We start from the raw sequence: 27,665 nt of genomic DNA, 5'->3' as shown, positions 1-27,665 counted from the left end.
TTTTGGGTTGGTGCGCTCTCTGTTCCGGGGACAGTGCAAGTTGCGGCAGGGCAGGGCTCCGGCCTTCATTCCTCATCAGCCGTCGACGAGGTCTCAGGCTTGGTCTCATTCCTTTCGCGGCCGCAGGCCTCTCCACGATGGGGGTCCTCAGGGATCTTCCGGGGGCAAGTCCTCCCAATGAAGGTGTCCTGGCCCACTCCTCTGTTCCGGTGATCGGCGGCCGCCTGTCTCTCTTCTTCGAGGAGTGGATCAAGATTACATCGGACCAATGGGTTCTAAGCATCATCGAACATGGCTATGCTTTGGATTTTGCATGCCCATTGCGGGACCTGTTCTTGATGTCGCCCTGCAGGATCCGCGCAAAATGGACAGCGGTGACTCAAACCCTGGGCCGGTTGAAAGAGCTGGGAGCCATTGTCCTGGTCCCACCAGAGGAGTTCAGGACCGGCAGATACTCCATATATATTTTGTGGTTCCCAAGAAGGAGAGCTCCTTCCGCCCAATCTTGGATCTGAAGAAGGTGAACAAAGCACTTCGGGTACCCCATTTTTGCATGGAAACTCTCCGTTCAGTCATTGTGGCCGTCCACGCCAGCGAATATTTGATTTCTTTACACTTGACGGAAGCGTATCTTCACATAGGGATCCGTGAACAGTATCGGCGGTTTCTCAGATTTATTATTCTGGGCGAGCATTATCAGTTTCAGGCGCTTCCGTTCGGATTAGCGACAGCTCCCCGCGTCTTCACCAAAGTAATGGTGGTAGTAGCTGCAGCTCTCAGGTGGGAGGGGATTTTGGTTCATCCCTATCTGGACGATTGGCTCATCCGCGCAAAGTCGGAGGAGCTTTGCAGGGCAGCGGTTCAGTCGGTAGTGGACCAGTTTCAATCCCTCGGTTGGGTCGTCAATTTTGCCAAGAGCCAATTAGTCCCGTCCCAGGTGCTGAACCTCTTGGGTGCTCAGTTCGACACATCGGTCGGCAAGGTCTTTCTCATGCAGGAGCGAATCGACAAGTTAACGGCGCAGATCCGGTGGCTGTTACTCTACCGCTACCCCGGGTTTGGGATTACTTGCAGGTGCTTGGTTCTATGGCCTTTGCTCATATGAGATCCTTGCAGAGGGCGTTACTTTCTCGTTGGGACCCGAAGTTGGAAGAGTTCCAGATCCGATTGCTGCTCTTGGAACATGCCAGGTCCAGTCTCCATTGGTGCTTGATTCCGGCCCACGTGCAGCGCGGAATGAACTTGGAGGAGCCCGGCTGGGGTGCGGTTTGCCGATGGACAGAGCAGCAGGCGAAATGGTCCATAAATCACTTGGAAACCATGGCAGTACATCTGGCATTGTGCAGTTTCCTCCCCCTGGTGAGCCGTCGATCAGTGCGAGTATTGTCTGACAATGTGACAACGGTGGCTTACATCAATTGTCAGGGGGGAACCAGAAGACATCCAGTGGCATTGGAGGCTGACCGGCTAATGCTCTGGGCAGAGCACCATCTGATCCATCTAGCATCTTCTCACATATCCGGGGTCGACATCGTTCAGGTGGATTTTCTCAGTCGCCAGCATCTAGATCCCGGAGAGTGGGAACTTTCCAAGGAGGCGATGCATCTCGTGACTCGTCGGTGGGTGTTCCTCGCCTGGACCTGATGGCGACTCAGAGAAATGCGAAGGCGGCTCGGTTCTTCAGTCGCAGGAGGGAACACGGGGGGAAGGTGTCGATGCTCTGGACCCTCCGTGGCCTTGCGAAGTTCTGCTGTACGTCTTTCCTCCCTGGCCGTTGGTGGTCAAAGTCTTGCAAAGGATAGAGGTTCACACAGGCTCAGTCGTTCTCGTGGCTCCAGAGTGGCCATGGCAACCGTGGTTTGCAGATCTGATCAACTTAGCGGTGGACGGTCCTCTTCGGCTCGGTCATCTACCGAATCTTCTTCGACAAGGTCCAGTATTTTTCGATTAAGTGGTTCACTTTTGTCTAGTGGTTTGGCTTATGAGAGGCGGCGATTGAGGAAGAAAGGTTATATGGATTCCGTTATTTCCACCCTCCTGCAGGCGCAAAAAACATCTACCTCACTCACCTATGTTTGAGTCTGGAAGGTTTTCGATTCCTGGTGTAGCGGGTTGAATGTGTCCCCGCGGCGCGCCCATATTCTGGCATTCTTGCAGGAGGGTCTGAAGAAAGACTTGGCGTGCAGTTCTCTCAGGGTTCAAGTAGCGGCCTTGGGATGTTTGTGGGGGAAGATTGATGGGACATCCCTGGCAGCTCATCCAGATGTAACGCGTTTCCTGAGAGGTGCTAAACATTTGAACCCTCCGGCTCGTCCAGTGTGTCCTTGGAGTTTGAATCTGGTTCTCCATGGCTTGTGCGGTCTTCCGTTTTAGCCTTTGAAACAGGCCACCTTGAAAGACTTGACACTTAAGATGATTTTCCTGGAGGCTATCACTTCAGCACGGCGCATCTCTGAGCTTCAAGCATTGTCTTGTAGGGAGCCTTTTCTCAGGATTTCGGATTCAGGGGTGTCCCTTAGGATGGTGCCTTCCTTTCTACCGAAGATCGTGTTGGAGTTTCATTTGAATCAGACCGTGGAGTTGCCTGCCTTCACAGATTTGGATTGGAATTCACCTCAGGCCCGTGACTTGCGAAGATTAGATGTGTGGCGGATTCTGCTTTGCTATCTGGAGGTCACTAATGCTTTTCGTTTGTCTGATCATCTGTTTGTCTTATGGAGTGGTCCTAAGAAAGGACATAAGGCAACTAAAGCCACTATTGCCCGATGGTTGAAGGAAGCCATATCTTAGACATATATATGTCTTGGGCGCGCAGTACCGGAAGTTACTGCGCGCCCTGCCTATGTGTGTATGATTGAGATCATGTGTATATATGATTAAGAGCCTGTGTGTATAAGTAAGAGAGAGAGCCTGTGTGTCTGTGTGTGATTGAGAGCTGGTTTAGGTGAGGGAGCATGTGAGTATGTGATTGAGAGCCTGTGTGTAAATGAGAGAAAGAGAGCATGTTTGTAAGCATGTGAATGAGAGTCTGTGTGTGAGAGAAAAAGACAGCATGTATGTATGTGATTGAAAGCCTGTGTGTGTGTGTGTGTAAGCCTGAAAAGATAGACAGCATGTGTGTAAATGTGTAATTAAGAGCCTATATAAGTGAGAGAGAAAAAGCATGTGTATAGGTGTGTAATTGAGAGCCAGTGTGAGAGAGAGCGCTGGTATGTGACTGAGAGAGGAGAAAGTTCCAAGCAAACCACCCCACCTCCTGCTAATTCAAAACAATCTCAGGGCACCTGGATATAAAACGTTCCCAGGTATGCAGAGCAAAACATTTTTTGTATCATTTTTCATTACTGGGTCTTTGTGTCTGCTATTTTGAAATATTTTATTGGTATCTAGAAATTTTTTATATGAGTTTTTAATTATTGGGTATTCCATTCATCAGCTGTTTTGAAATATGGTTTTACTGCTACTGATTTTATATTTCTTGATTTGTTTTATAATTTTTGGATCAGGGTGTTCCCCAGGGCTCCTCTCTATCCTCAACCTTATTCAACATTTACATGCTTCCCCTCACCACCCTCCTAACTAACCTTGGCATCAAACACTTCATCTACGTAGATGATGTGCAAATTCTCTTCCCCTTCTCTGACTCTCTCCAATCCGCTCTCCAAAACTGGGATTCATGCCTTACCGCCATCAACAAACTCCTCATTGACATGCATCTTGCCCTCAACCCTCAAAAAACAGAACTCCTTATCATTTCCTCTAAACTCCCTCTTCTGCCTCTTCCCCCATCTCCCTCTTCCACTACCTTCCACTCACACACCCGTAACCTGGGTGTTCTCCTTGACAACCAACTCTCCTTCGAACCCTACATCAAATCTCTCCTAAGTGACTGCTACTTCAAACTACAAACTATCAAAAAAAACTCAGACCCCTTCTGCATTTCTCAGATTTTCGCACAGTACTCCAGTCTATCATATTCTCCAAAATTGATTACTGTAATGCTCTCCTCCTTGGCCTCCCCTCCAACCACACCAAACCTTTGCAACTTCTACAGAACGCCACAGCACATATTCTTTCTAACACTAGAAAAAGAGACCACATCACACCAACCCTCATCCAGCTCCACTGGCTACCAATCCAATCACGTATCCTGTTCAAAACACGATCTCTCATCCACAAGAGCATTACTAATGAAAACCTCCACTGGCTCTGCCCCCCCCTCTCCTTCCTCGCTTCTCCACAAGACCCACCCGTCCTGCCCTTCAATGAACTCTCCGCACTCCCTCTGTTAAACCCTACAAACTGATCTCCACAATGAAGAGAGCCTTTTCCCTCGCCGGCCCCACCCTTTGGAACTCCCTCCCTCCAGATCTGTGTACAGAGACATCACCCCTAAATTCAAAAAGAAACTAAAAACATGGCTCTTTTTACAGGCCTACCCATCCGCCAATCCCTCCACATGATTGTTAGCTGAAATATTTGTGACTCTGTTCTCTGATTATTTTTTTGTAAAGTTTTGTAAACTAGTTTTCCTCATTCGGTTATTGCTTCTTGTTTTCGCTGTTAACTATAGTTACTGTTCCATGTAAAGGCCTTTGCCTATTAGCGCTAAGTTAATTGTAAACCGATACGATGTGCAAACGGTTGTCGGTATATAAAAATGCCAAATAAAATAAAAATAAATAAGGACTGGTGATGTTTCTTTTTCCCTTTGTTGCACTGCATACAGAGACTCTGGCTTGTTGCAGTTTCCAATTCAGTTTCTGTCTGCATGCTTCTTGTTATGCGTTTTGGTCTCTTTATTCTATGTTAGGTGAGGGTCAGCACATGTGATTCAGGTGAGGTTTTCTGCTGGCGTGTAGTTACTGTGTCGGGCTTGGTCCGTTTTCCTAATAGGAGATGTATTGGTGTCTTAAGGCCTGGTGTAATATTTTCACTGTTGCCTTTTCTTAGGTAAGGTGGTTACTGTTTAAGTGCTGGAAATTGATGCTGTTTTGGTGTGGGAAGTTTACTATTTATGCAATTTCTGTTCAGATACAATATGTATCTTTCCCTTGTGTCATTCTTAACAATAAAAATAATACTGGGCCTTTATTTTTTTATTTCCGCTGTGAATTGTAATGAGCAGTGTGTCAGACATGTGAGCGTGGCCTGTCAGGTGCGTCACGATGGGAAAAAGGTTGAGAACCACTGCTTTAGATAATGAGGACCAGGTGTTACCTGGGTCCCCATTCCTTTGCCTGTACCTCCTCTAAATGCTTCAGCTCTTAAGGACGGGGCAGACTGTCTCTCTGAACCCCCTGATATTTCTTTGCAGGACATATGGAGAGCAGTGACTTGTCTGGAAACCTCTCAATGATGTGTATATTCTTCTGGTGCTTCAGTTAAATTTGAGGACTTGGATCAATTTAGAGTTATAGATATCATCACATTCAGTTCTCTTCTGAGGAACGTTTTCTTTCCAGCTGTTATGTGCCTCATTTAAACAAGTTTCCTAATCTCAAAGACTGTCGTGCTGATCTGTTTGCTGCATTTGATAGTACCAATTATCTCAGTTTTTTTCTGTCTTCACGTGATAAAATTACCCTTCAGGTACTGTTTAATCATTTGTACTTGATTCTGACAAAGATCTTCTGTTTCAGTAGTACTTTAACTATGAAAGTAGTTTATTCTGTGGTCAGAAAATTCAGATATTTCCAGACATTTGCAGGGAGACTCAGATAGGAAGGAAGCAATGTGTTCTTAATATTTAAGCTTCCTGCTAACTGAATTCCCTGGTAAATGAGAGGTGGTTCAGCAGAGAAATGTGTTTTAGTTCATCCTCTCCATTGATAGACAAGACACTGGTTAGTTGGGTTCCTCTCCATTTGGAAGCCTTTCTGATGGACAAGACACAGGTTAGTTGGGTTCTTCTTCATTTGGAAGCCTTTCCGATGGATTGGACACAGGTTAGGTGGGTTCCTCTCTTTTTGGAAGCCTTTCTGATGAACGACACACAGGTTAGGTGGGTTCCTCTCCTTTTGGAAGCCTTTCTGATGGACGAGACACAGGTTAGTTGGCTTCTTTTTCATTTGGAAGCCTTTTCGATGGACGAGACACAGGTTAGGTGGGTTCCTCTCCTTTTGGAAGCCTTTCTGATGGACGAGACACAGGTTAGTTGGGTTCCTCTCCATTTGGAAGCTTTTCTGATGGATAAGACACAAATTACTTGGGTTTTTCTCCATTTAGAAGCCTTTCCGATGGACGAGGCACAGGTTAGTTGGGTTCTTCTCCATTTGGAAAACTTGCTGAATCATGAAACAAGGACTAGTTGGGTTTCTCACTATTTGGAAGCCTTTCTGATGGGCGAGACACTTGTTAGTTGGATTATAATCTGGGTTGGTGGGTCAATGCTTGCACAACATGTGACAGGAATTATTGCTTTTATTGTTTTCTGCTTTGTTTCTTTTAATAAATGGGGACTTGTGATACTTTCTTGTGTGATGTTTCATTGAAATTTGAAATATCCTATTATCTATTATTTCTTTTTGTTTTATCTCATGTCAAGATATAAAACTCATAAAGAAATATAAAAAAATGAAAGGAAATTCTTTCTGCTAGTGGGTTTCTATTGCTTGCCATGAGAACTTCAGTACCACTCTGAATCTCAAGTTGCTTGTTTGCAGTTGTAAGTTTAATGTCTGAAGTTTTGAAAGATGGCACTCAAGTGTCATGTGAAGTACACCACCTGTCAGCACTTCACATCTCAAGCAAAAGGCAAAAACACACCCCACTTTCAAATTATACAGTTTAATAAAAGTTAAAACTAAAGTTTGTTCCTGATGGGATACATTCAGCATTTTGAAAGATCTGAATAGAACTTTTCTTTATCTTCCTACACAGGTGGATGTCCCTTCCACAGCCAGCCAAGTTATTGTTCTGGAGAAGATGGCACAATATTGGCCAGTCATCCAGATCAGAATAAAGCGCTGTCAGCAGGTCTGTCTGTCTTGTACGTACAGGAGCTTTGGGGCCCTCCATCATATAGGAGTCCTGCCTATACACAGTATAAAGGGGAGACATTTGAATGGGAGGGGTAGGAAAAACACCTGCGGCTAGAAGTTGGAGGGTTAGATCAACTGCTCGTCTATGCTGGAGCACAGAGGAAGGTGGTGAAGGGTGTAAGGTGAAAGCTCTAGAAAGTGGGGACTCCAAGGAATAAAAAGAGCTCTGATGAAGAACTAAATGAAAGCTTAGGGACTAGGGAGTGGAGACTTCATGGGGAGAATGGAAACTCCAGAGTGGGGTAGATTGGATGTTGGAGGCTCTGGGGAATGGTGTAAAAGTGGAGATCTGAATTGGCTGGTTAATGGTTCATTCTGCAAGTTTGCTGTTTGACACTGTTTTGTGCCTTTTGCACACTGTTATTTGTTACTTAATTCTATTGTTCTTGATCCATCCTGATTTTCCTTTTGCTTTGATATACTCCATACTGAGGATTAGTAGAGGGTGCACTGCCTTATAAGGAAGCATCCTTCAAAGTTCTCTCTGACTCCATCTGCTGGAAGGGGGAGATAACCCACTGTCTGCACTGATCCTGGTACGTACAGGGAATACTGAGGATTAGTAGAGGGAGCACTACCTTATAAGGAAGCATCCTTCAAAGTTCTCTCTGACTCCATCTACTGGAAGGGGGAGATAACCCACTGTCTGCACTGATCCTGGTACGTACAGGGAATACTGAGGATTAGTAGAGGGTGCACTGCCTTAAAAGGAAGCATCCTTCAAAGTTCTCTCTGACTCCATCTGCTGGAAGGGGAGATAACCCACTGTCTGCACTGATCCTGGTACATACAGGGAATACTGAGGATTAGTAGAGGGTGCACTGCCTTATAAGGAAGCATCCTTCAAAGTTCTATCTGACTCCATCTGCTGGAAGGGGAGATAACCCACTGTCTGGACTGATCCTGGTACGTACAGGGAATACTGAGGATTAGTAGAGGGTGCACTACCTTATAAGGAAGCACCCTTCAAAGTTCTCTCTGACTCCATCTGCTGGAAGGGGGAGATAACCCACTTACTGCACTGATCCTGGTACTACAGGAACGAAAGTTAGCAGGTAAGGAATAATTTTCTTTTACATATCTACATACTTTGTTACTGTTCATGTGGGATATGCTGTTTCATTGCGACAATATACTAGAAAAGATATTTGCTGTATACTAGGTAGGGGGTAAGGGGGGGGGGCAGGCTGGGAGTATAAAAATCTTTGGATAATCTGACTGTCTCTGCGGAGATGTAGCTATATGAAAATTACTGGCATGTATATTATCGTTTGCCCAAATAAAAAGTTAAATTATAAAAAAAAAAAAGAAAAAAAAAAAAAGAAAGGAAACCCTGGAAAAAGAGTTAAAAGAAGATAGAGGAACATGGGAGAGAATTTGGGTCCAATGCAATAAGAAAATTAAGATGCTTAGACAATAAAGGGAGAAAAAAAGCATTTTATTTGCAATTTAATGACTGGAATATGTTAATTTCCCTGTACGTACCAGGATCAGTCCAGACTGCTGGGTTATGCCTCCCTTCCAGCAGATGGAGTCAGAGAAAAGCTGAAAGCACCCCCTAGATTACCTGGTGTGCCACCTGCGATCCTTCAGTATCTCTCTGACTCCAATATGTTAATTTTGGTAATGTGCATCTCTGATACCTTTATATTTTGTTTGGTGCAGGAGAAAATGCATTTCTGTTTCTTTTTTTCCAAAGATGGCTTCTTGGGGTTTCCTGTTTAACTTTTGTCTACATAATTCTGTTTTAGTTTGTGGTCACTTACTCTGTATTAGGTAAAGGTCGGTTTGCTCTGTGTAGGGATCTGTAGCACTTCAGCTTGTTCTGTTTTCCCATTTGGAGGTGTATTAGGGTTCTAGGGCCTGCACTGCTGGCTTTTCCTTGCTGTCTGCATTCGTTAAGTGCACAATTGAGCTGTGGAATTTGTTGCTGGAGGAAGTGGTCAAGGCATCTGTTATAGTCTGGTTTAAAAGAAGCTGACAACTGTTCCAAAAACAGTTATTAGCCAGGTAGGTAGGGGAAAACCACCTCTTATCCCTGGGAGTGAGCAATAGAACTGGAGCTACACGTTGGGGTCTGCTGAACACTTCCTAATGACCCAGATTAGCCACTGCTGGAGACAGGATGTTGGGCTCGATGGACCTTTGGTCTAACCCAGCATGGCACAACTTATTTTCTGATGTTTTGTACTCCCTCACTGTGCCTGGCAGTAGAGAGCATTTTTGTGGTTGCTAAAGTGACACTAGAATTTGAATATTAATTTAAAGTTTACGTTATCTCAGGACAAGCAGGATGCTAGTCCTCACATATGGGTGACATCAGTAATGGAGCCACATACGGAAAAACTTCTGTCAAAGTTTCTAGAAACTTTTGAGTGGCACAGTGTGCCCACTGAGCATGCCATGATATTCCTGGCCACAGGGGTCTCCCTTCAGTCTTCTTTTTTCCGCGGAGCCATTAGCCTCGCGGGCATTATTTATTTATTTAAAAATTTTCTATACCATCGTTAAGTTAAATACCATCACAACGATTCACAGAAGGGCACAATAAAGAGAAATATGGGTGGTATAGATTACAAATTACTCGTGTGCCATCATAGTACGGTAACAATTTAAAATAATAAACTAGGTGTGTAAGTTAAACCTGATTGTTAGGAACAAATTGGGCAGCTTGATTTTAACATTAATATGCTTATGTAGGTTACTAATAACTTCTAGCTTGGTGCATCCTTATCGCCCAACTATTTTTCTCCTTTTCTTTATCTTTATAAAATGCCAGGTTTTCAGATTAGTGTTGAATAATTTCAGATGTGTCTGTAGTCTTATTTCGAGTGGCTTGGTATTCCAGAGTACAGGACCAGCCAGTGACAGTGCTCTTTCCCTTACTTGCGTGAGATGTGCTGATATGACAGAGGGGACAGTTAGTAGAGCTTTATTTGCAGATTTCAGGTTTCTTTGTGGTGCACGCGCAGTGCCGTGTTAAGCCAGTTGGCTTTATCATCATGGATTATGCAAAGTGCTTTATATTGTATTCTTTGTTCAATTGGGAGCCAGTGGAGTTCAGCAAGTGTTCCTGTAATATGGTCACTCTTTTTTTTGCCTGTCAAAACTCTGGCAGCGGAATTTTGCAGTATTTGCAGAGGTCGAATTGTAGATTGGGGTAGTCCTAAAAGCAGGGAGTTACAATAATCTGTGCTAGCGAATATCATTGCTTGTAGAACTGTGCGAAAATTGTTAATCGTTAATAGAGGTTTTAGTCTTCTTAGGATCATTAGTTTTGCATAACCTTCTTTTATTTTCTGTGAGATGTGTTGTTTCATGTTTAGCTCAGGGTCAATTATTACTCCTAGATCCCTAACTTTTGTTGCTAACTCGGTGGTTTGAATATTTTTGATTGTGAATGTTGGTTGTGTGTGGTGAGTGTTTTTACATTCAAGGTGTAAGAATTCAATTTTGTCAATGTTTATTACCAATTCCATCTGGTTTAGGAGCTGTTTGATTATTTCTAGGTACATATTGGCTAGTTTCATTGTTTCTTCAATGGTGTTTGGAATGGGTAACAGTAATTGTATATCATCTGCGTAAATGTAATGTATGATTCCCAGTCCTGCTAGTAAGTGACATACTGGGAGGAGGTAGATGTTAAAGAGTGTTGCAGATAGGGCTGATCCCTGTGGGACACCAGTTAGCAGTTTGACTTTATCTGAAAGTGCGTTTTTGATTTGTACCTGAAAACATCTATTGTTTAAGTATGACTCGAACCATTTTAGTGTTTTGTTAGTGAGTCCTATTTCTTTCAGTCTATTGATTAGTATTCTGTGATTTAAAGTGTCAAATGCTGCAGAGAGATCTAATAGAACCAGAATGTAGTGTGTTCCTGTATCGAATCCTCTTAAGATATTGTCTGATAGAGCTAATAGCAATGTTTCTGTACAGTATTGTTTGCGGAATCCATGTTGTGCTGGATATAGTATGTTGTTATTTTCAAGGTGGTTCGATAGTTGTTTTTGAACTGATTTTTCGTTTAGTTTGGCTATTAGGGGTAAGTTGGAGACTGGTCTGTAGTTGCTAAGATTTAAGGGGTCAAGGTTCTTTTTCTTAATAATTGGCTTGATTATGGCTCCTTTCAAGGTATCCGGCATTACTCCTTCGTCTAGTGAGAGGTTGATGATTTTAGTTAATGTTGGGGTTATTGTGTCGGCTATTTTTTTAAGTTTTGTAATGGGTATGGTGTCGCTTTTGTGGGTAGCAGGGTTTAATTGCCTAATCATTTTTTCTACTTCAGGGTGTGATACCTCCTCAAATTCAGACCAGATACTGATGTCTCTAATGGGCATCCTAATCTCTTGTTTTGTAGTTACGGGGATTTTTTTCCTTAGATTCTCAATTTTGTCTTTAAAGAATTGGGCTACATCATTGCATTGATTTTCTTGTAGGGTTAGATGATTAATAGTGTTGTCGCATGTTAGGTTGTTTACTATATTAAATAGGGTTCTGGTGTTGTTTGCAAATTTTTCTATTTTTGAGCTGTAGTATTTTTTTTTTGTGTCTAAGATTGTTTTTTTGTAGTATGCTAGTTGTTTTCTGTACTTAGATTCTCGGTTGATTTGTTGTTTTTCTTCTTTTTCTTTTTTTCTAAGTATCCGTTTTACTTCTTTGATTTGTTCACTGTACCATGGATTGTTTGACTTTGGTTCTTTAATGCGGGCCGTTTGTGGAGGATTTAGTTTGTTAGCTAAAGAAGTTATTCTGTTTAGCCAGTCAGTTGTAGCGTTGTGCTATCTACGTAGTTGATATGTGTTAATTCTTTGGATAGTTTGTCTTTAAGAGTTTCAGTGTTATAAGGGGGGCGGTATGAGAATTCGGCTGGTTCTATGTTCTGTTTTTTTTATGGGTCCTTTGTGCTTTATCCGGGAGTTAATGAGGAAGTAGTCTGACCATGGGATTTGTTGTATTCTGTTTTTATGTTTTCAAGGAGGCTACTGTTAATAAAGGTTAGATCTAATGAGTGGCCTGCTTTATGCGTTGGTTTGTCTGTGATCAATTTAAAACCTAGTGCAGTCATTATGTCTAATAGTGTTTGGCAGGTATTGGATAGGGGGAGGGCATCCATGTGTAGAATAAAGTCACCTAATATTATGGTGGGTTTAGAGGGATTTAGATGAGTTGTGAAAAATTCTATTAGTGGGGAGATATTTAGCTCGAGGAGACTGGGAGGGCAGTATACCAGGCAGATTTGAAAATGATTAGTATCAAAAAGGGCAATTTCATGATTCATTGGTGTTTTGATTGAGAGTAATTTAGTTTTAAATATTTTTTCAATGATTAATAACAATCCGCCTCCTCTTTTATTTATTCTTGGGATCGAGAAGACCTCGTAGTTTTTGTTTGGTAGTTGATTCTTTAGAACTACATCTGATTTTTTTAGCCATGATTCTGTTATTGCTATAAAATTAGGTTTTGTGTCATATAGCAGGTCTGTTATGATGGGAAATGTTTTTGTTACTGATTGTGCGTTAACTAGAAGAAAAGAGATCATTAAACAGTATGCTGTTTAATTTGGTACTGATGGTACGTGTTACTGGAATTAGGTTATTTGTAGTTGTATCCCTTTGTTCATTAGTGCTGTGATGGTGTTTGTGTTGATGCTTCTTTGTGTTTGCATACTTACCATTTCCTGTGCATACTTGGATGGTGAAAGTGGAAGTGGAGCTTGTGGTCGTTGATAAAGTCCTGTTGTCAGGTAGCTGTTGGTCTGTATCCATTTTTTTTTATCTCTCTGGGTGTACTAGGGGCTGTACGAAGGGGCGTACAAAGGGGCCTGCCCCTTTGTTGCGCCCCTCGGTGCGCGCCACCGGCGCGTGGTGCCTGCCGGGTCCCTGGCTGTCTTTTATCCTCAGAGAGCCCCTGCTGACGTCAGCCACGTCCCCAGGGGGGGAGGAACACAGCCAGGAAGTCCTGCAGGGCTCGGCAGCACAAGAAGAGACCTGCAAGGGAGAGAGTAAAAGCAAAAAACCTGGGAGAAAAGTGAAAAATTAGTCAGAATGCCTCAGCTGGTTCCAGAGGCAGGGGAGTCCTCTGAGGTAAAATTTACCTCATAAAAAAGTTTGTAAAAACTTAGGAAAAACCTTAGAACCGCAGGGGTCTCCCGTGTATAACATCGCGGTAAGTTTTTCTATCCATTTTGCCGGTTCCGTACCGTCTTTTTGGCCTTCAAGTCGTCGATGGCTGTCCGACTTAAATATGGCCTCGGGTTTCAAAAAATGCCCGATCTGCTGCCGTAATATGTCCATTACAGACCCACACTTAGAATGTGTGTTGTGTGTTGGAGAAAAGCAAGCCGTGTTAACTTGTCTAAAGTGTGCTGAAATGACGCCAAAAGGGAGAAAACTTCGGATGGAGAAAATGGAGCACTTGTTCCATTTACAATTGATGCCTTAGACGTCAACATCCACACAATCGTCTCCGGCTGGAGCGATTCGCAAAGTCGTGCTAAAAAAAGCGAGCACCCGATGAGGCAGGGGATAGGGCATCGCCAACCCCATCTACGTCGTCGTTCAGGTCAGTATCGATCATCAGCTATGTGGGCGGAACTGGACGACTATATCCGCCAGGCAGTACAGGATGCACTCCTCGGTGCGATGCCAACTCAGCCATCGAGGCCATCGCCAAAACCATCGACACCACCGATGCCGTCGACGCCGGTTCCCATGAACCTGCCGATACCACCGTCGACATCACCGATTCCACCAATGCCAGTTCCCATGAACTTGCCGATACCATCGACGATTCCTTCGATGCCACCAGCGCCACCGCCCTCGATGCCGTCGATGCCAATGCCTGATTTATTTATTTATTGAAGGCTTTTATATACCGGATTTCTTGATACAAATCAAATCAACCCGGTTCACATCGAACAAGTAGAAACTGTAACCAACCAAACAGTAGACAAATTGAAGGAGAATAAAGTTACATTATAACAGGGACGTGTAAACTTGGAGTTTGGAAATAAGAAAGGGGGAATAAAGATTATAATATACATTGGATTTGTCTGTCTTTGCACCGGTTTTGGCAAAACTAGACACTATTATCGGTGCCATTCCGATAATATCTCCAGAACCAACAATACCACCACCCACTGGAGAGGATATTCCAAGGGAACTTCCACCTTCAGAGCTAATCCCCGATCCATTGGGGATTCCACACCCTCATCCACCAATATCACCATTACTTCCATCTAAACCGTTGGAACATACATCGAGGCCAAGGGAGTATACACCTTCTACACCTCTTCATCCTCATACACTGGACACTTGGCAAGATACAGATACAGACACATCCTCAGAGGAAGTCCTCTCTGAACCATCACCTCCAGAAGAGAGAAGACGTTCTCCTCCGGAGGATCTTTCATTCTCCAACTTTGTCAAGGAGATGGCAGACACCATCCCTTTCCAATTACACACTGAGGATGATTCCAGACAAAAGACATTAGAAGTGCTGCAATTTGTGGACCCACCCAAGGATGTTTTGGCAGTTCCAGTCCACGAAGTGCTAGTAGAGTTATTGCACAGGTTATGGGAACATCCCTGTTCCATCCCTCCAATCAACAAAAGAATAGATGCAACATACTTTGTCCAACACATCCCGGGGTTTCAAAAGACTCAATTACCTCACCAATCAGTGGTAGTTGAGTCAGCACAGAAAAAATCAAAAAGAGTGAAAACTCACTCTTCAACCCCACCAGGCAAAGATAATAGGTTCCTAGACAACCTTGGTAGAAAAATGTTTCAAGGTTCTATGTTGGTATCCAGGATTGCTGCCTACCAATTGTATATGACTCAATACCAGCGGAACCTATGGAAACAATTACAGGAACTCTCTGAGGATCTCCCCCAGCAACTTCAAGATTCCTTTACAACCATCATTCATAAAGGCCTAGAACCAGGCAAACATGAGGTTCGTGCAGCATACGACTCATTTGAAACTGCATCCAGGATGTCGGCCAATGGTATTAGTGCTCGACGATGGGTCTGGCTTAAGGCATCTGACCTAAGACCCGAAATACAAGACAAATTAGCAGATCTCCCTTGTGTAGGGGAGAACGTATTTGGCGATAAAGTTAAAGAAGCAGTTTCTCTGTTGAAAGAACATTCTGAAACTCTCAAACAATTGTCATCTATACCTCAAGAGTCTCAATCATCAAAGAGACTCCCAAGGAAAGAGGCTAAGCATCCTTACTACAGGCCGAGAAGATATTATCCTCCTCCTACACGTGGGCATTCATCTAGACCACCTCAACGGTCACAACCTAGGCAGTCAAGAACAACCAGACCACAACCCCCTCCACAGACAGTATCCACATTGGGGTTTTGAAGTGATTCCAGGGAACAGCAGCCTCTCTACCAATCCGGTACCACACATACCAGTGGGTGGTCGGATCACATTCTTCCATCACAATTGGTCATTCATAACCACAGACCAGTGGGTACTTTCCATCACATCTCAGGGGTACCACTTGGATTTTCTCACTATACCAAACAACGCTCCTCCCACTTCGTTTTGGACAATAAAAGACCAATCCACAATTCAACAAACAAAATTATCCACCCTTCTGAGAGCCGGGGCCGTGGAACCAGTTCCCCGGCCTCAGCAGGGCAGAGGCTTCTACTCCCGTTATTTCCTCATTCCAAAGAAAACCGGAGTTCTACGTCCAATCCTAGGCCTCAGAAATCTCAACAAATTTCTGAAAAAAGAAAAATTCAGGATGGTTTCTCTAGGCACCATGTTAACTCTACTTCAAAAGGGAGATTGGCTCTGTTCTCTGGATCTTCAAGATGCTTACGCTCACATTCCCATATTCTCTCCTCATCGCAAGTATCTACGATTCCTCGTGGGTACTCAACATTTCCAATACAAGGTACTACCATTCGGCCTTGCCTCAGCACCTCGAGTGTTCAAAAAGTGTCTATCAGTGGCAGCGGCTCACTTGCACAGGCAGGGCATGCACGTATTTCCCTATCTAGACGATTGGCTCATCAGGAGTCAAACACAACAAGGAACTCTCAGTTCTCTCCAGCTCACAATAAATCTTCTCCATTCCTTGGGATTCCTCATCAACTACCAGAAATCCCACTTCACACCGTCTCACAGGTTACAGTTCATTGGAACAGAGTTAAACACTATAGCAGCAAGAGCCTTCCTACCAAAGGACCGTGCACAGGCACTAGCCTCGTTAACCGGCTCTCTTCGAGCACGCACACAAATAACAGCGCATCAATGTCTCACCCTCTTGGGTCACATGGCCTCCACAGTCCACGTCACTCCTATGGCCAAATTAGTTATGAGACTCACTCAATGGATGCTCAAAAGTCAATGGATACAAGCCATTCAACAAATGTCTTTCCCTGTTCGAGTAACTCAAGAACTACACTCCTCGCTCCTCTGGTGGACAAACATGGACAACTTGCTCAAGGGCCTACCTTTCCAACAACCAATTGTGCAAGTGACATTAACTACAGATGCATCCTCCTCAGGCTGGGGAGCACACATTGGCCATCTACAGACCCAAGGTACTTGGACGAAACTCGAAGCAACTTTTCAGATAAACTTCCTAGAGCTTCGAGCTATACTTTATGTGCTACATGCGTTCAAGGACTGCCTTTCACACAAGACTGTTCTCATACAAACAGACAACACAGTTGCCATGTGGTACATCAACAAACAGGGAGGTACGGGCTCGTATCTCCTTTGTCAAGAAGCTGCACAGATTTGGGACTGGGCCCTAACACACTCAATGTTTCTCTGGGTCACTTATCTGGCAGGCATTCACAACGTAGTGGCAGATAGCCTCAGTTGTCACTTCCAACCTCATGAGTGGTCTCTCGACCCCTTCGTAATGACCAAGATATTTCAACGTTGGGGACAACCAACCATAGACCTCTTTGCGTCTCATCTGAATCACAAAGTGGACAAATTCTGTTCTCTACACAAACAGAAAAACCAGCCAGCCAAGGATGCCTTTGCTCGCCCTTGGAAATCAGGCCTTCTATACGCGTATCCTCCGATACCGCTCATAACCAAAACTCTAGTGAAGCTACAACAGGACAAGGGGACCATGATACTCATAGCCCCATATTGGCCTCGACAAGTATGTTTCCCACACTTCTAGACCTCTCGATCAAGGATCCAATTCGCCTGGGAGTAGCTCCCACTCTCATAACTCAGGATCAGGGTCAGTTGCGCCATCCCAACCTTCAATCCCTATCCCTGACAGCATGGATGTTGAAAGCTTGATTTTACAGCTACTCAATCTTTCATCCAATGTATCTCAAGTGCTTTTAGCTTCATGTAAACCTTCAACACGAAAGAACTACTCTTCGAAATGGAAAAGGTTTACTTTGTGGTGCAGGCAAAAGAGTATTGATCCTTTCTCCTGCTCTACAACTTCCCTATTAGACTATTTATGCCATCTTTCAGACTCTGGTCTCCAGACTTCATCTGTACAAGTACATTTAAGTGCAATCTCAGCTTACCATAACAAAATGGGAGATGCGCCTATTTCAACGCAACCTCTCGTCAGTAGATTTATGAGAGGGCTAACACACCTTAAACCACCAATTCGACCACCAGTCACTGAATGGGACCTGAATTTGGTTTTAACAAGACTCATGGCGTTCTCCTTTCGAACCCATAGATTCCTGCGATCTCAAATTTCTTACATGGAAAACTATCTTCCTCATAGCCATTATGTCGGCTAAAAGGGTTAGTGAGTTACAAGCACTTGTCACATACTCACCCTATACAAAAGTCCTACATGACAGAGTGGTTCTACGTACACATCCAAAATCCCTTCCCAAGGTAGTCACGGAATTCCACTTGAACCAATCCATAGTTTTACCCACATTCTTCCCAAGACCTCACTCTCACAAAGGTGAAAGGGCCTTACATACCTTGGACTTAAGCATGCGCTTGCATTTTACTTAGACCGCACTACAGTCCATAGGAAATCCAATCAACTCTTTGTATCTTATGATCCAAACAAACCAGGTAAAGCAGTGGGTAAACATACTCTATCCAACTGGTTAGCAGATTGCATACAGTTTTGTTATGAAAAAGCAGGCCTTCCTCTCCAAGGGCACGTAAAGGCACATTCAGTAAGGGCAATGTCAACCTCAGTAGCACACTATCGTTCAGTGCCAATCCTTGACGTATGTAAAGCAGTAACATGGAGATCTCTTCACACCTTTGCAGTCCACTACTGTCTCGACAAGGTAGGACGACAAGATTCAGTCTATGGACAATCTGTCTTAAAGAACTTGTTTCCAGTATAATTCCAACTCCTTCCACATCCAACCTTTCGTGATTTCAGGCTGCCTCATATTTCCCAACGGTACGCCAGTTGTTGTGCCTGTTGCACAAGTTGTACACTGTTGGTCCAATACAAGAATGACTCAGCCTGTAGCTTGCTAATCACCCATATGTGAGGACTAGCATCCTGTTTGTCCTGGGATAAAGCAAAATTGCTTACCTTGTAATAGGTGTTATCCCAGGACAGCAGGATGTAGTCCTCACGAAACCCACCCGCCACCCCGCGGAGTTGGGTCCGATACGTTTTATTATTTTATTTTTGGCTAACGCAAATTGCTACAAAAAAGACTGAAGGGAGACCCCTGGGGCCAGGAATATCATGGCATGCTGGGCATGCTCAGTGGGCACACTGTGCCAGTCAAAAGTTTCTAGGAACTTTGACAGAAGTTTTTCCGTATAGGGCTCCATTACTGATGTCACCATATGTGAGGACTACATCCATATGTGAGGACTACATCCTGCTGTCCTGGGATAACACCTATTACAAGGTAAGCAATTTTGCTTTATAAAAGTATAATGTTCAATTATGTGTTTTGACAGGATTGTTCTTGGGGGTGGGAGGTTGGAAATCATGATTGGTTCTGTTACCAAACTTTTGCTGGGGACTTCTATAGGTTCGAGCCCCAAGATATTATGTAGCTGGCATTGATTCTGGGAGGACTTGGTGGCATGTTTCAGAGGGTTGTGGGAAGGAAGGGGTTTGAGAGAGAGAGAGACACTGCTGGGGACAGGGGAGGGGCTCTGAACTACTGAGGATTAGGGGGGGTGGAAGTAGATTTGAGAGACTCACCCCCTGTTACCCATCTTGTCCTCAGCAATCTTGTGCTCTCTCAATGCCCCTCCTCTACCAGTCTCTCTCTCTCACATCATGGGGAGAGGGAGCACTGAGAGAGGGAGAGAGAGATGGAGTGACAGCATGGGCCAAAAGTAAAAGAAGGCTATGCAAAACTCACGGTACTCAGAAAACTAAAACCACTACTAACACTAGCTGATTTCAGAACAGTACTTCAGGCACTAGTTTTCTCCAGCACGGACTACTGTAATGCCCTTTTACTAGGACTCCCGAATTCAACATTAAGGCCACTTCAAATACTTCAAAACACAGCAGCTAGAATACTAACCGGAAAAAGGAGGAGGGACCATATAACTGAAACCATGGCGGTATTACATTGGCTACCTATTGAACACAGAATTAAATACAAAGCCCTATGTATTAGTTTATGTATGGTACATGATGAAAAAGCAGACTGGCTAAACACAGCATTGCGAGTGCACGTCCCACACAGAAACCTTCGATCAGCAAATAAAGCACTCTAACCATTCCTTCAGTAAAAACAGCGAGACTAACCCAAGTGAGAGAAAGGGCCTTATCATTAGCAGGCCCCACACTTTGGAACACAATGCCTCTAGAGATCAGATTACAAAGAGATCTCAAAACCTTTAAGAAAAGTTTAAAACCATGGCTTTTTAAACAAGCATTTTATAAAGAGACTGGAGAATAGAAAATATACAGGAATAGGCAGAAGAGCACCAGCACACAGCAGTATTCTAAGAATGTGCATTATAATAATAATATAACCTGGCTTTTCCTCCAAGCATACCCCCAATCATCATCACTTACTAACACTCTAACCCTATCATCATCTCTTACCAACACCCCATCTCAGGACCTACATCTAATACTTTCCCCCTCTAGCCCTCCCCCCCCCCCCCCCCGTCCTCTCCCTCCCACTCAGAAAATCAGTAAGGAATTACAAATGTTTCTCTTAACCTTTGTATATAAAGAATGTTATGTTACATAACCTCATATATAACCTCACCTCAACGAGTGCTATATTCACGGTCATATAACTTTGTATATAACCAGTGTACATAACGAATGTTTCTCTAAACCCTGTACATAACTTAACCCTTTGTGTCACTGTTTCACCCTCCCCCCGCCCCCCCCTTTGTCACTCCCAACTTGAATCCCTCCCTATTCAATTTATCTAGTTATTTGCTCTGTTACTACGTTCTCTTGCATACTGTTCCTTGTAAAGGCAATGCCTATATATACTTTGGTTGTAAGTTACTTGTAAACCGACACGATGTGCAAACGGTTGTCGGTATATAAAATCATTTAAATAAAATAAATAAATAAATAATAGACTATGAACTCTATATCACAATAAACATAATTGTAAACACTATAAATATGTTTTTTACCCCTGAACAGTACCTTACAGGTACACCTGGTCATGATCTACTTCACTAAACAATTGATTGTCTTTAATGATTTATTGTAACTGAACCTTTTGTGGCACCTGTTAGAATGGACTATAGTACGCATCCACCTACATTAATTGATGTGCCTACATGTAAACCGTTGCGATGGTATATAACTTAGCGACGCTATAGAAAGGAATTTAAATAAATAAATACATGGGGGGGGGTGTCAGTTTCTGGATAAATGTACAATTAGCATCATCATATTTGTATGCCTAGTGCCTACGCAAGTTAAACTCAGGCCCTGACAAAATATAAATTCTGGCTTTGCCACTGGTATGAGGGACTTGCTGTGTTTACAGTATAACTGGGATCTATGTACACTGTGTCATGGAGGCTATTTTGTGTATTGGGGCAATGTGCATAGTGTATGGGGGGGCTTGCTGTGTTTATAGTATGACTGGGGTCTGTGTACACTGTGTCATGGAGGCCATTTTGTGTATTGAGGCTATGTGTATAGCGTATGAGGGACTTGTTGTGTTTACAGTATAACTGGGATCTATGTACACTGTGTCATGGGGGCTCTATAGTGTATTGGGGCAATGTGCATAGTGTATGGGGGGAGCTCATTGTATGTACTGTATGACTGGCGTCTATGTTCACTGTGCCACGGAGACTCTTTGTATGGGGTATTAGAGGCCTGCCTGAATGCTCTCTCTCTCTGTCTTTCTCTCTTCCATGCAAGTTGCGTGTGTAAAGGCTGCACGAGAAGAGTATTTTAAAACCTATACATGCTTTATAAAATAGTGCGTATCTTTGCACGCGGTGAGAAACGCACGTTTATGGGCATATGCATGGCCCTTTTAAAATCTCCCCATTAATGTTTGAGTACTTGCCAGGTTCTTATGGCCTGGATTGGCCACTGTTGGAAACAGGATGCTGGGCTTGATGGACCCTTGATCTGACCCAGTATGGCATGTTCTTATGTTCCTATGTTCAAAGGTTTTCATGTGAGTAAACACCTGAGCCGCTTAAAGTAGCATTTTAAACATTGCCCCTGTGTACGTAGAGGGGCAAGACTGAGTCTAGGGCTGGGGTGAGAGAGGTGCGTATGAGCAGAGCCTTCACTTTGAAATCCTTCTCTTTGTATGAAGAATGAGACTTCCTCTTCCTCTAAGGAATCAAACCCAAACCTCCTGCACTGCCACTGCCCTAATGGGCTACCATGGGGGATGCTTTCTTAACCCTTGAGTCTTGGTTGAAAGGTGTGGTCCTTAGCCTTCTCTCATTGTCCCATGCTTGGATGGATTGATTTCTTGGCCTCCTTTTCTGCCCCAGGCTCAGAAGTATCAACTTCTTTAAGTACCCCAGGATAGGGGATGGATAGGTGAACCTTGGCCTTCCTCATTACCCCAGGCTTCAGCAGGCTGGATGGGCAGAAGGGAAAGAATCTTAGCCTCCTTTGATGTATTTGGGGTTGCTGGGGAGGGGAGGGCAAGTAATTTTGTTATGGAATTGACAGTTGCTTGGTTTTGATTTTAAATATTACTGCCCTTAACATAAGGCATGGGGGTAACCAGCACAGAGCGGCAGTTACTATCCTTAACAGAAACATGGGGGTAACCAGCACAGAGCGGCAGTTACTATCCTTAACAGAAACATGGGGGTAACCTGCACGGAGCGGCAGTTACTATCCTTAACAGAAACATGGGGATGTTTAAAAAAGGTAGTCTGAGTCGTGTGATTACACATGGTGCAATGACCACAGGATTTATGCACCCCTTCCCCGGTGGACTCTCTCACCCGATCCGAGAAATTAGCATGAACTAATTGGTCACGGAGATTCCTTCCCCTTCGAAAAGTAAACCGGAGAGGGCCCTGAAAAATGTTAGACAAAGATAGTGCATGCCAATGTCTCCGAATCATTTTAGAAATTGATTTTCCCACTATTGAAAAAGGTAAAATACAATTATAAGCCACCTCTTCAGACCCCCCCGAAGGGAGGAATAGCCACTCACGATGAGAATAAAGGGCACGTTTGAATGCTTTCTTAACTATCCTGGCTGGGTAACCTCTCTGTAAAGATCTAGTAGTCATATGTTGTGATTGAATCAGAAACTCCGAACGGGAGGTACACAGTCTTCGCAATCTTAAGAATTGTCCCGTGGGGATGTTATCACGTAGTGCCTTAGGATGGCAACTAGAATAGGCTAATAAGGTGTTCCGGTCGGTTTCTTTCCGAAAAAGAGTGGTGACAAATTGATCATTTTTGACGGAAACAAAAATGTCTAAAAAAGCTATTTCAGACGGATGTCCATGTACAGGCAAGCAAGACTGGCCCCCAGTCTTGCTTGCCTGTACATGGACCACTTTGAAACAACATTGGTTTATCCTTCCGCTTGGTCTCCCTTTATACATCTATGGCTTCGATTTATAGATGACGTATTTTTGATATGGTTGGGCACTGATGTCCAACTATACATGTTCATTGATTGGTTAAACTCTTTGAACATTCACTTACGGTTTAATTTTTGTGTCCATCCGTCTGAAATAGCTTTTTTAGACATTTTTGTTTCCGTCAAAACATCATCAGTTCAGTGTGCTGCGGCAGTCAAAAAAGCAAACAGTATGTTGGGAATTATTAGAAAGGGAATGGTGAATAAAACGGAAAATGTCATAATGCCTCTGTATCGCTCCAAGGTGAGACCGCACCTTGAATACTGTGTACAATTCTGGTCGCCACATCTAAAAAAAGATATAATTGTGATGGAGAAGGTACAGAGAAGGGCGACCAAAATGATAAGGGGAATGGAACAGCTCCCCTATGAGGAAAGACTAAAGAGGTTAGGACTTTTCAGCTTGGAGAAGAGACAGCTGAGGGGGGATATGATAGAGATGTTTAAAATCATGAGAGGTCTAGAACGGGTAGATGTGAATCGGTTATTTACTCTTTCAGATAATAGAAAGACTAGGGGGCACTCCATGAAGTTAGCATGTGGCACATTTAAAACTAATCGGAGAAGGTTCTTTTTTACTCAACGCACAATTAAACTCTGGAATTTGTTGCCAGAGGATGTGGTTAGTGCAGTTAGTATAGCTGTCCTTAAAAAAGGATTGGATAAGTTCTTGGAGGAGAAGTCCATTACCTACTATTAATTAAGCTGACTTAGAAAATAGCCACTGCTATTAATTGCATCAGTAACATGGAATAGACTTATTTTTTGGGTACTTGCCAGGTTCTTATGGTCTGGATTGGCCACTGTTGGAAACAGGATGCTGGGCTTGATGGACCCTTGGTCTGACCCAGTATGGCATGTTCTTATGTTCTTAACTTGCCCAAAACATTTTTAAACAAAACTATACTAATAGCTTTCACCATATCCTCTGGCAACAAATTCCAGAGCTTAATTATGTGTTGAGTAAAAAAAAAAATTTCTCTTATTATTTTAAATGTATTACCCAGTAACTTCATTGTATGTTCCCTGGTCTTTGTACTTTTTGAAAGAGTAAACAACTGATTAACGTTTACTTGTTCCATTCCACTCATTATTTTATAGATCTGTATCATAACTGCTCTCAGCCGTCTCTTCGCCAAGCCTAAGAGTCCTAACCTCTTTAGCCTTTCCTCATAGAAGAATCGTTCCATCTCTTTTATCATTTTGGTCGCCCTTCTCTGTACCTTTTCTAATTCTGCTATATCTTTCTTGAGATGTGGTGACCAGAACTGCACACAATACTCAAGATGAGGTCACACCATGGAGTGATACAGAGGCATTATGATATTCTTGGTTTTATTCTCCATTCCTTTCCTAATAATCCCTAGCACTCTATTTGCTTTCTTGGCTGCTGCTGCACACTGAGTAGAGGATTTCAACGTATTTTCAATGATGACGCCTAGATCCTTTTCCTGAGTGGTGACTCCTAATGTGGAATCTTGCATTTTGTAGCTAAAATTTGGGTTACTCTTCCCTAAGTGCATCACTGTGCACTTGTCCACATTAAATTTCATTTGCCATTTTTTTGCCCAGTCTCCCAGTTTTGCAATGTCCTCTAGCAATTTCTCACAATCCTCTTGTGATTTAACAACTTTAAATAATTTTGTGTTATCGCAAATTTGATCACCTCCCTTGTTCCCATTTCCAGGTTGTTTATAAATATATTGAAAAGCAGTGGTCCCAGAACAGATCCTTGGGGGCACTGCACTATTCACCTTTCTCCATTGAGAAAATTTACCATTTAGCCCTGCTCTCTTTTTTCTATCTTCTAACCAGTTGGCAATCCACAATAGGACACTGCCACCTATCCCATGACTTTCTAATATCCTAAGTCTCTCATGAGGACTTTGTCAAATGCTTTTTGGAAATCCAGATATACTATATCAACTGGCTCACCTTTATCCACATGTTTGTTTATTCCCTCAAAAAAATGTAGCAAATTTGTGAGGCAAGACTTTCCTTGGATAAATCCATGTTGGCTTTATCCCATTAAACTATGCTCGTCTATACGCTCAAGAATTTTGTTCTTTATGATAGTTTCTACCATTTTGCCTGGCACAGATATCAGACTCTCTGGTCTGTAGTTTCCTGGATCACCCCTTGATCCCTGTTTAAAAATTGGCATTACATTTCCAAGCCTTCAGTCTTCAGCTACCATTGATAGCTAATAGTTTACAAATTTCCAATAGCAGGTCCGCAATTAAATTTCTTAGTTCTTTCAGCACTCTAGGATATATGCCATCTGGTCCAGGTTATTTGCTACTCTTTAGTACGTCTTCCAGATTCACTGAGATTTGTTTCAGTTTCTCTGAATCATCATCTTTGAATATAATTTCTGGCATGGGTATCATTTCTGGCTCGGCTCCACACTGATAACTCAGAGTTTATTAATCATTGAACCAGATTCTCAATAAATGCTCCATCAACTTGATGATTTTGATAGTTGACACAGTCAAGCAAGCTGTGTCTGAATTAAGATCTCAATTGTCTACCCAGATTGATAGATTAAAAGCGGTTCTTCCTAGCAATACCTTCTCTGCTCAATTAACCACCTTCAAACAAGATCTTGAAAAATTCTGCAGTGAATTTAAAGCTGCAAAATATAGGAAATTCCAGAGGAATGAACTTGACTATACTCGTGGTTTCATCTACCCATGGATGTCTTCAAAACGCTCACCCCACAAGCAAGTAGCCTTCACCACCTCCTCAGACAATTTGTCGGGTGATGAGGTCATACTTTCATCGCACACTTCTGGCTCTTCTTCTTCAGACTTTGCAACTGACCCTTCGCTGGACCAACAGTCAGATACTCATCCTTTTTGGGACAGATGCCCACATGGCTGTGTTTGACGAGCCCTCTTCAGTGCCTTTCCGAGTGACATGTTCACAACAATACAGCCTCAGAATTGGCAATTCACAGACCTTTGGTTGTCTCATTGACTCCTATTTCTATTCTTGCCAGGAGAGCTCCACACCCTGACTCTTTGATTTTCAATTTTTCATCTTGCCCTTTGTCATTTACTGAAGCTAGAGTCTTGAATTATGGTCTTTCCTTCATACCTATTATACATTATGACCCTTTTGAGGTCTGGATACACTTACAGAGGTTTTTACATCTTCTCAAGCTAGAATCTTTTCTTCTCTGATCATGGTTGTTGACACCTCCATTATGACTCATCCTTCTAGATGGACACCTCCTGGCCTCATTGATTCATCGATTCACACTTTTGATAGATTTGTGCTCAGTTATGTCGCCACCTGCTAAAAGACCACTTACAAGCAATACTACAATTTTTCTTGTGATGAACACCTGGCTCTCTGAGATTTGTCTTCAGGTTCTTCAATCATCATTAGCCCAAAGACGAGGGTGACTGAATTGTTATTCTGGACCACTTGTCATATCGGATTGAGGTATACCATCAACTTTTGGACCCTCACTATTATCAAGAACTTCCAATGGACCCTACCGACACTTACGTAATGAGATTATTTTGTTGGAACAAATGGCTCTCAGCTCATTTGCTTATATCCAAAGAGGTCGATTTTCTGATTGAGAATAACCCTGTGACCCCAACTTTTTATGTCCTTCCGAAAGTTCATAAGTCCTTCATTAATCCTCCTGTTCATCCCCTCATCACCAGCATTGGCTTGTAACTGAAACCACTCTCTAGATTCATTGACCAGTTTCCACAGCCCTTTTTACCTTCTGCTCCTTCATATATTCGTGACTCTGGACACTTCATTACTATCCTGGACTTCCTTGCCCTACCTACTGAATCATTCTTTTTGGTAACTCTAGATATCGTTCCCTATACTCCAGTATTCCCCAAGAAGCTGCCATTTCTGTCATTCAGGATACCTTCAACCAGCACCCCTCAGATTGTAGAATTCCTACTGAGTTTCTTATTAAACTCACTTGGCTTGCTCTCACTCAGAACCTTTTTTCATTTGAAAACAGTTTATTTAAACAAATTAAAAGCACAGTTATGGGCGCCACAATGGCCCCTGATATAGTCTGCCTCTGTGTCTCTGACTTTGAGTCCTATCACCTGTATCCATCAAGTTTTTGGCCTCTGATTACAATGTGGTTACGGTTCATTGACGATATTTTTACTATTTGGTCAGGTACCAATATCCAGTTGTTTGGTTATGGATTGTCTTAACTCACTAGACCCAAATTTACAATTTGTTCATACTATGAGTTGCACTCAGATTTCCTTTTTAGATTTCCTGGCATCTGCTGAAGCTGACTCTCTAATAATGTCCATCTACTGAAAAATCACAGATAAAGATACTTTGCATACATTAGTCATCATCCTCATGCCCTATGCAACAACATACCAGATGGACAATTTTTATGTCTCCACCACCTCTGTTCTAATCGCACTAACTTCATTCACCAATCTGCTACAATGGCCCAACACTTTCTGGACCTTGGCTATCCTTGATGCATAATCAAAAAAGCATTTAAATGTGCTGTATTTGTAAATGTGATTTATTTCTTCGATGCACATCCTCTGATTCTCATATTTTAACCTGTGTTCCCCTTTTCTCT

General features: G+C 43.0%; 1 protein-coding gene across 1 annotated transcript in view; it reads left to right on the top strand.

Annotated features, from left to right (window-relative positions):
- LOC115088464 (cullin-9-like) overlaps positions 1-27,665 on the top strand; it is a gene marked incomplete in the record, with an annotated part of 195,027 nt that overhangs the window by 126,798 nt on the left and 40,564 nt on the right. Inside the window, 1 exon segment of the mRNA XM_029596738.1 lies at positions 6,883-6,978. Within this exon segment, the coding sequence (XP_029452598.1) occupies positions 6,883-6,978 (96 nt within the window).

Source organism: Rhinatrema bivittatum, chromosome 3 (genome assembly GCF_901001135.1).
Source record: "Rhinatrema bivittatum chromosome 3, aRhiBiv1.1, whole genome shotgun sequence".
NCBI classification, from domain to species: Eukaryota; Metazoa; Chordata; class Amphibia; order Gymnophiona; family Rhinatrematidae; genus Rhinatrema; species Rhinatrema bivittatum.
The sequence above is the reverse complement of the archived record's forward strand: the minus strand, read 5'-3'. Positions and strand labels throughout refer to the sequence as shown.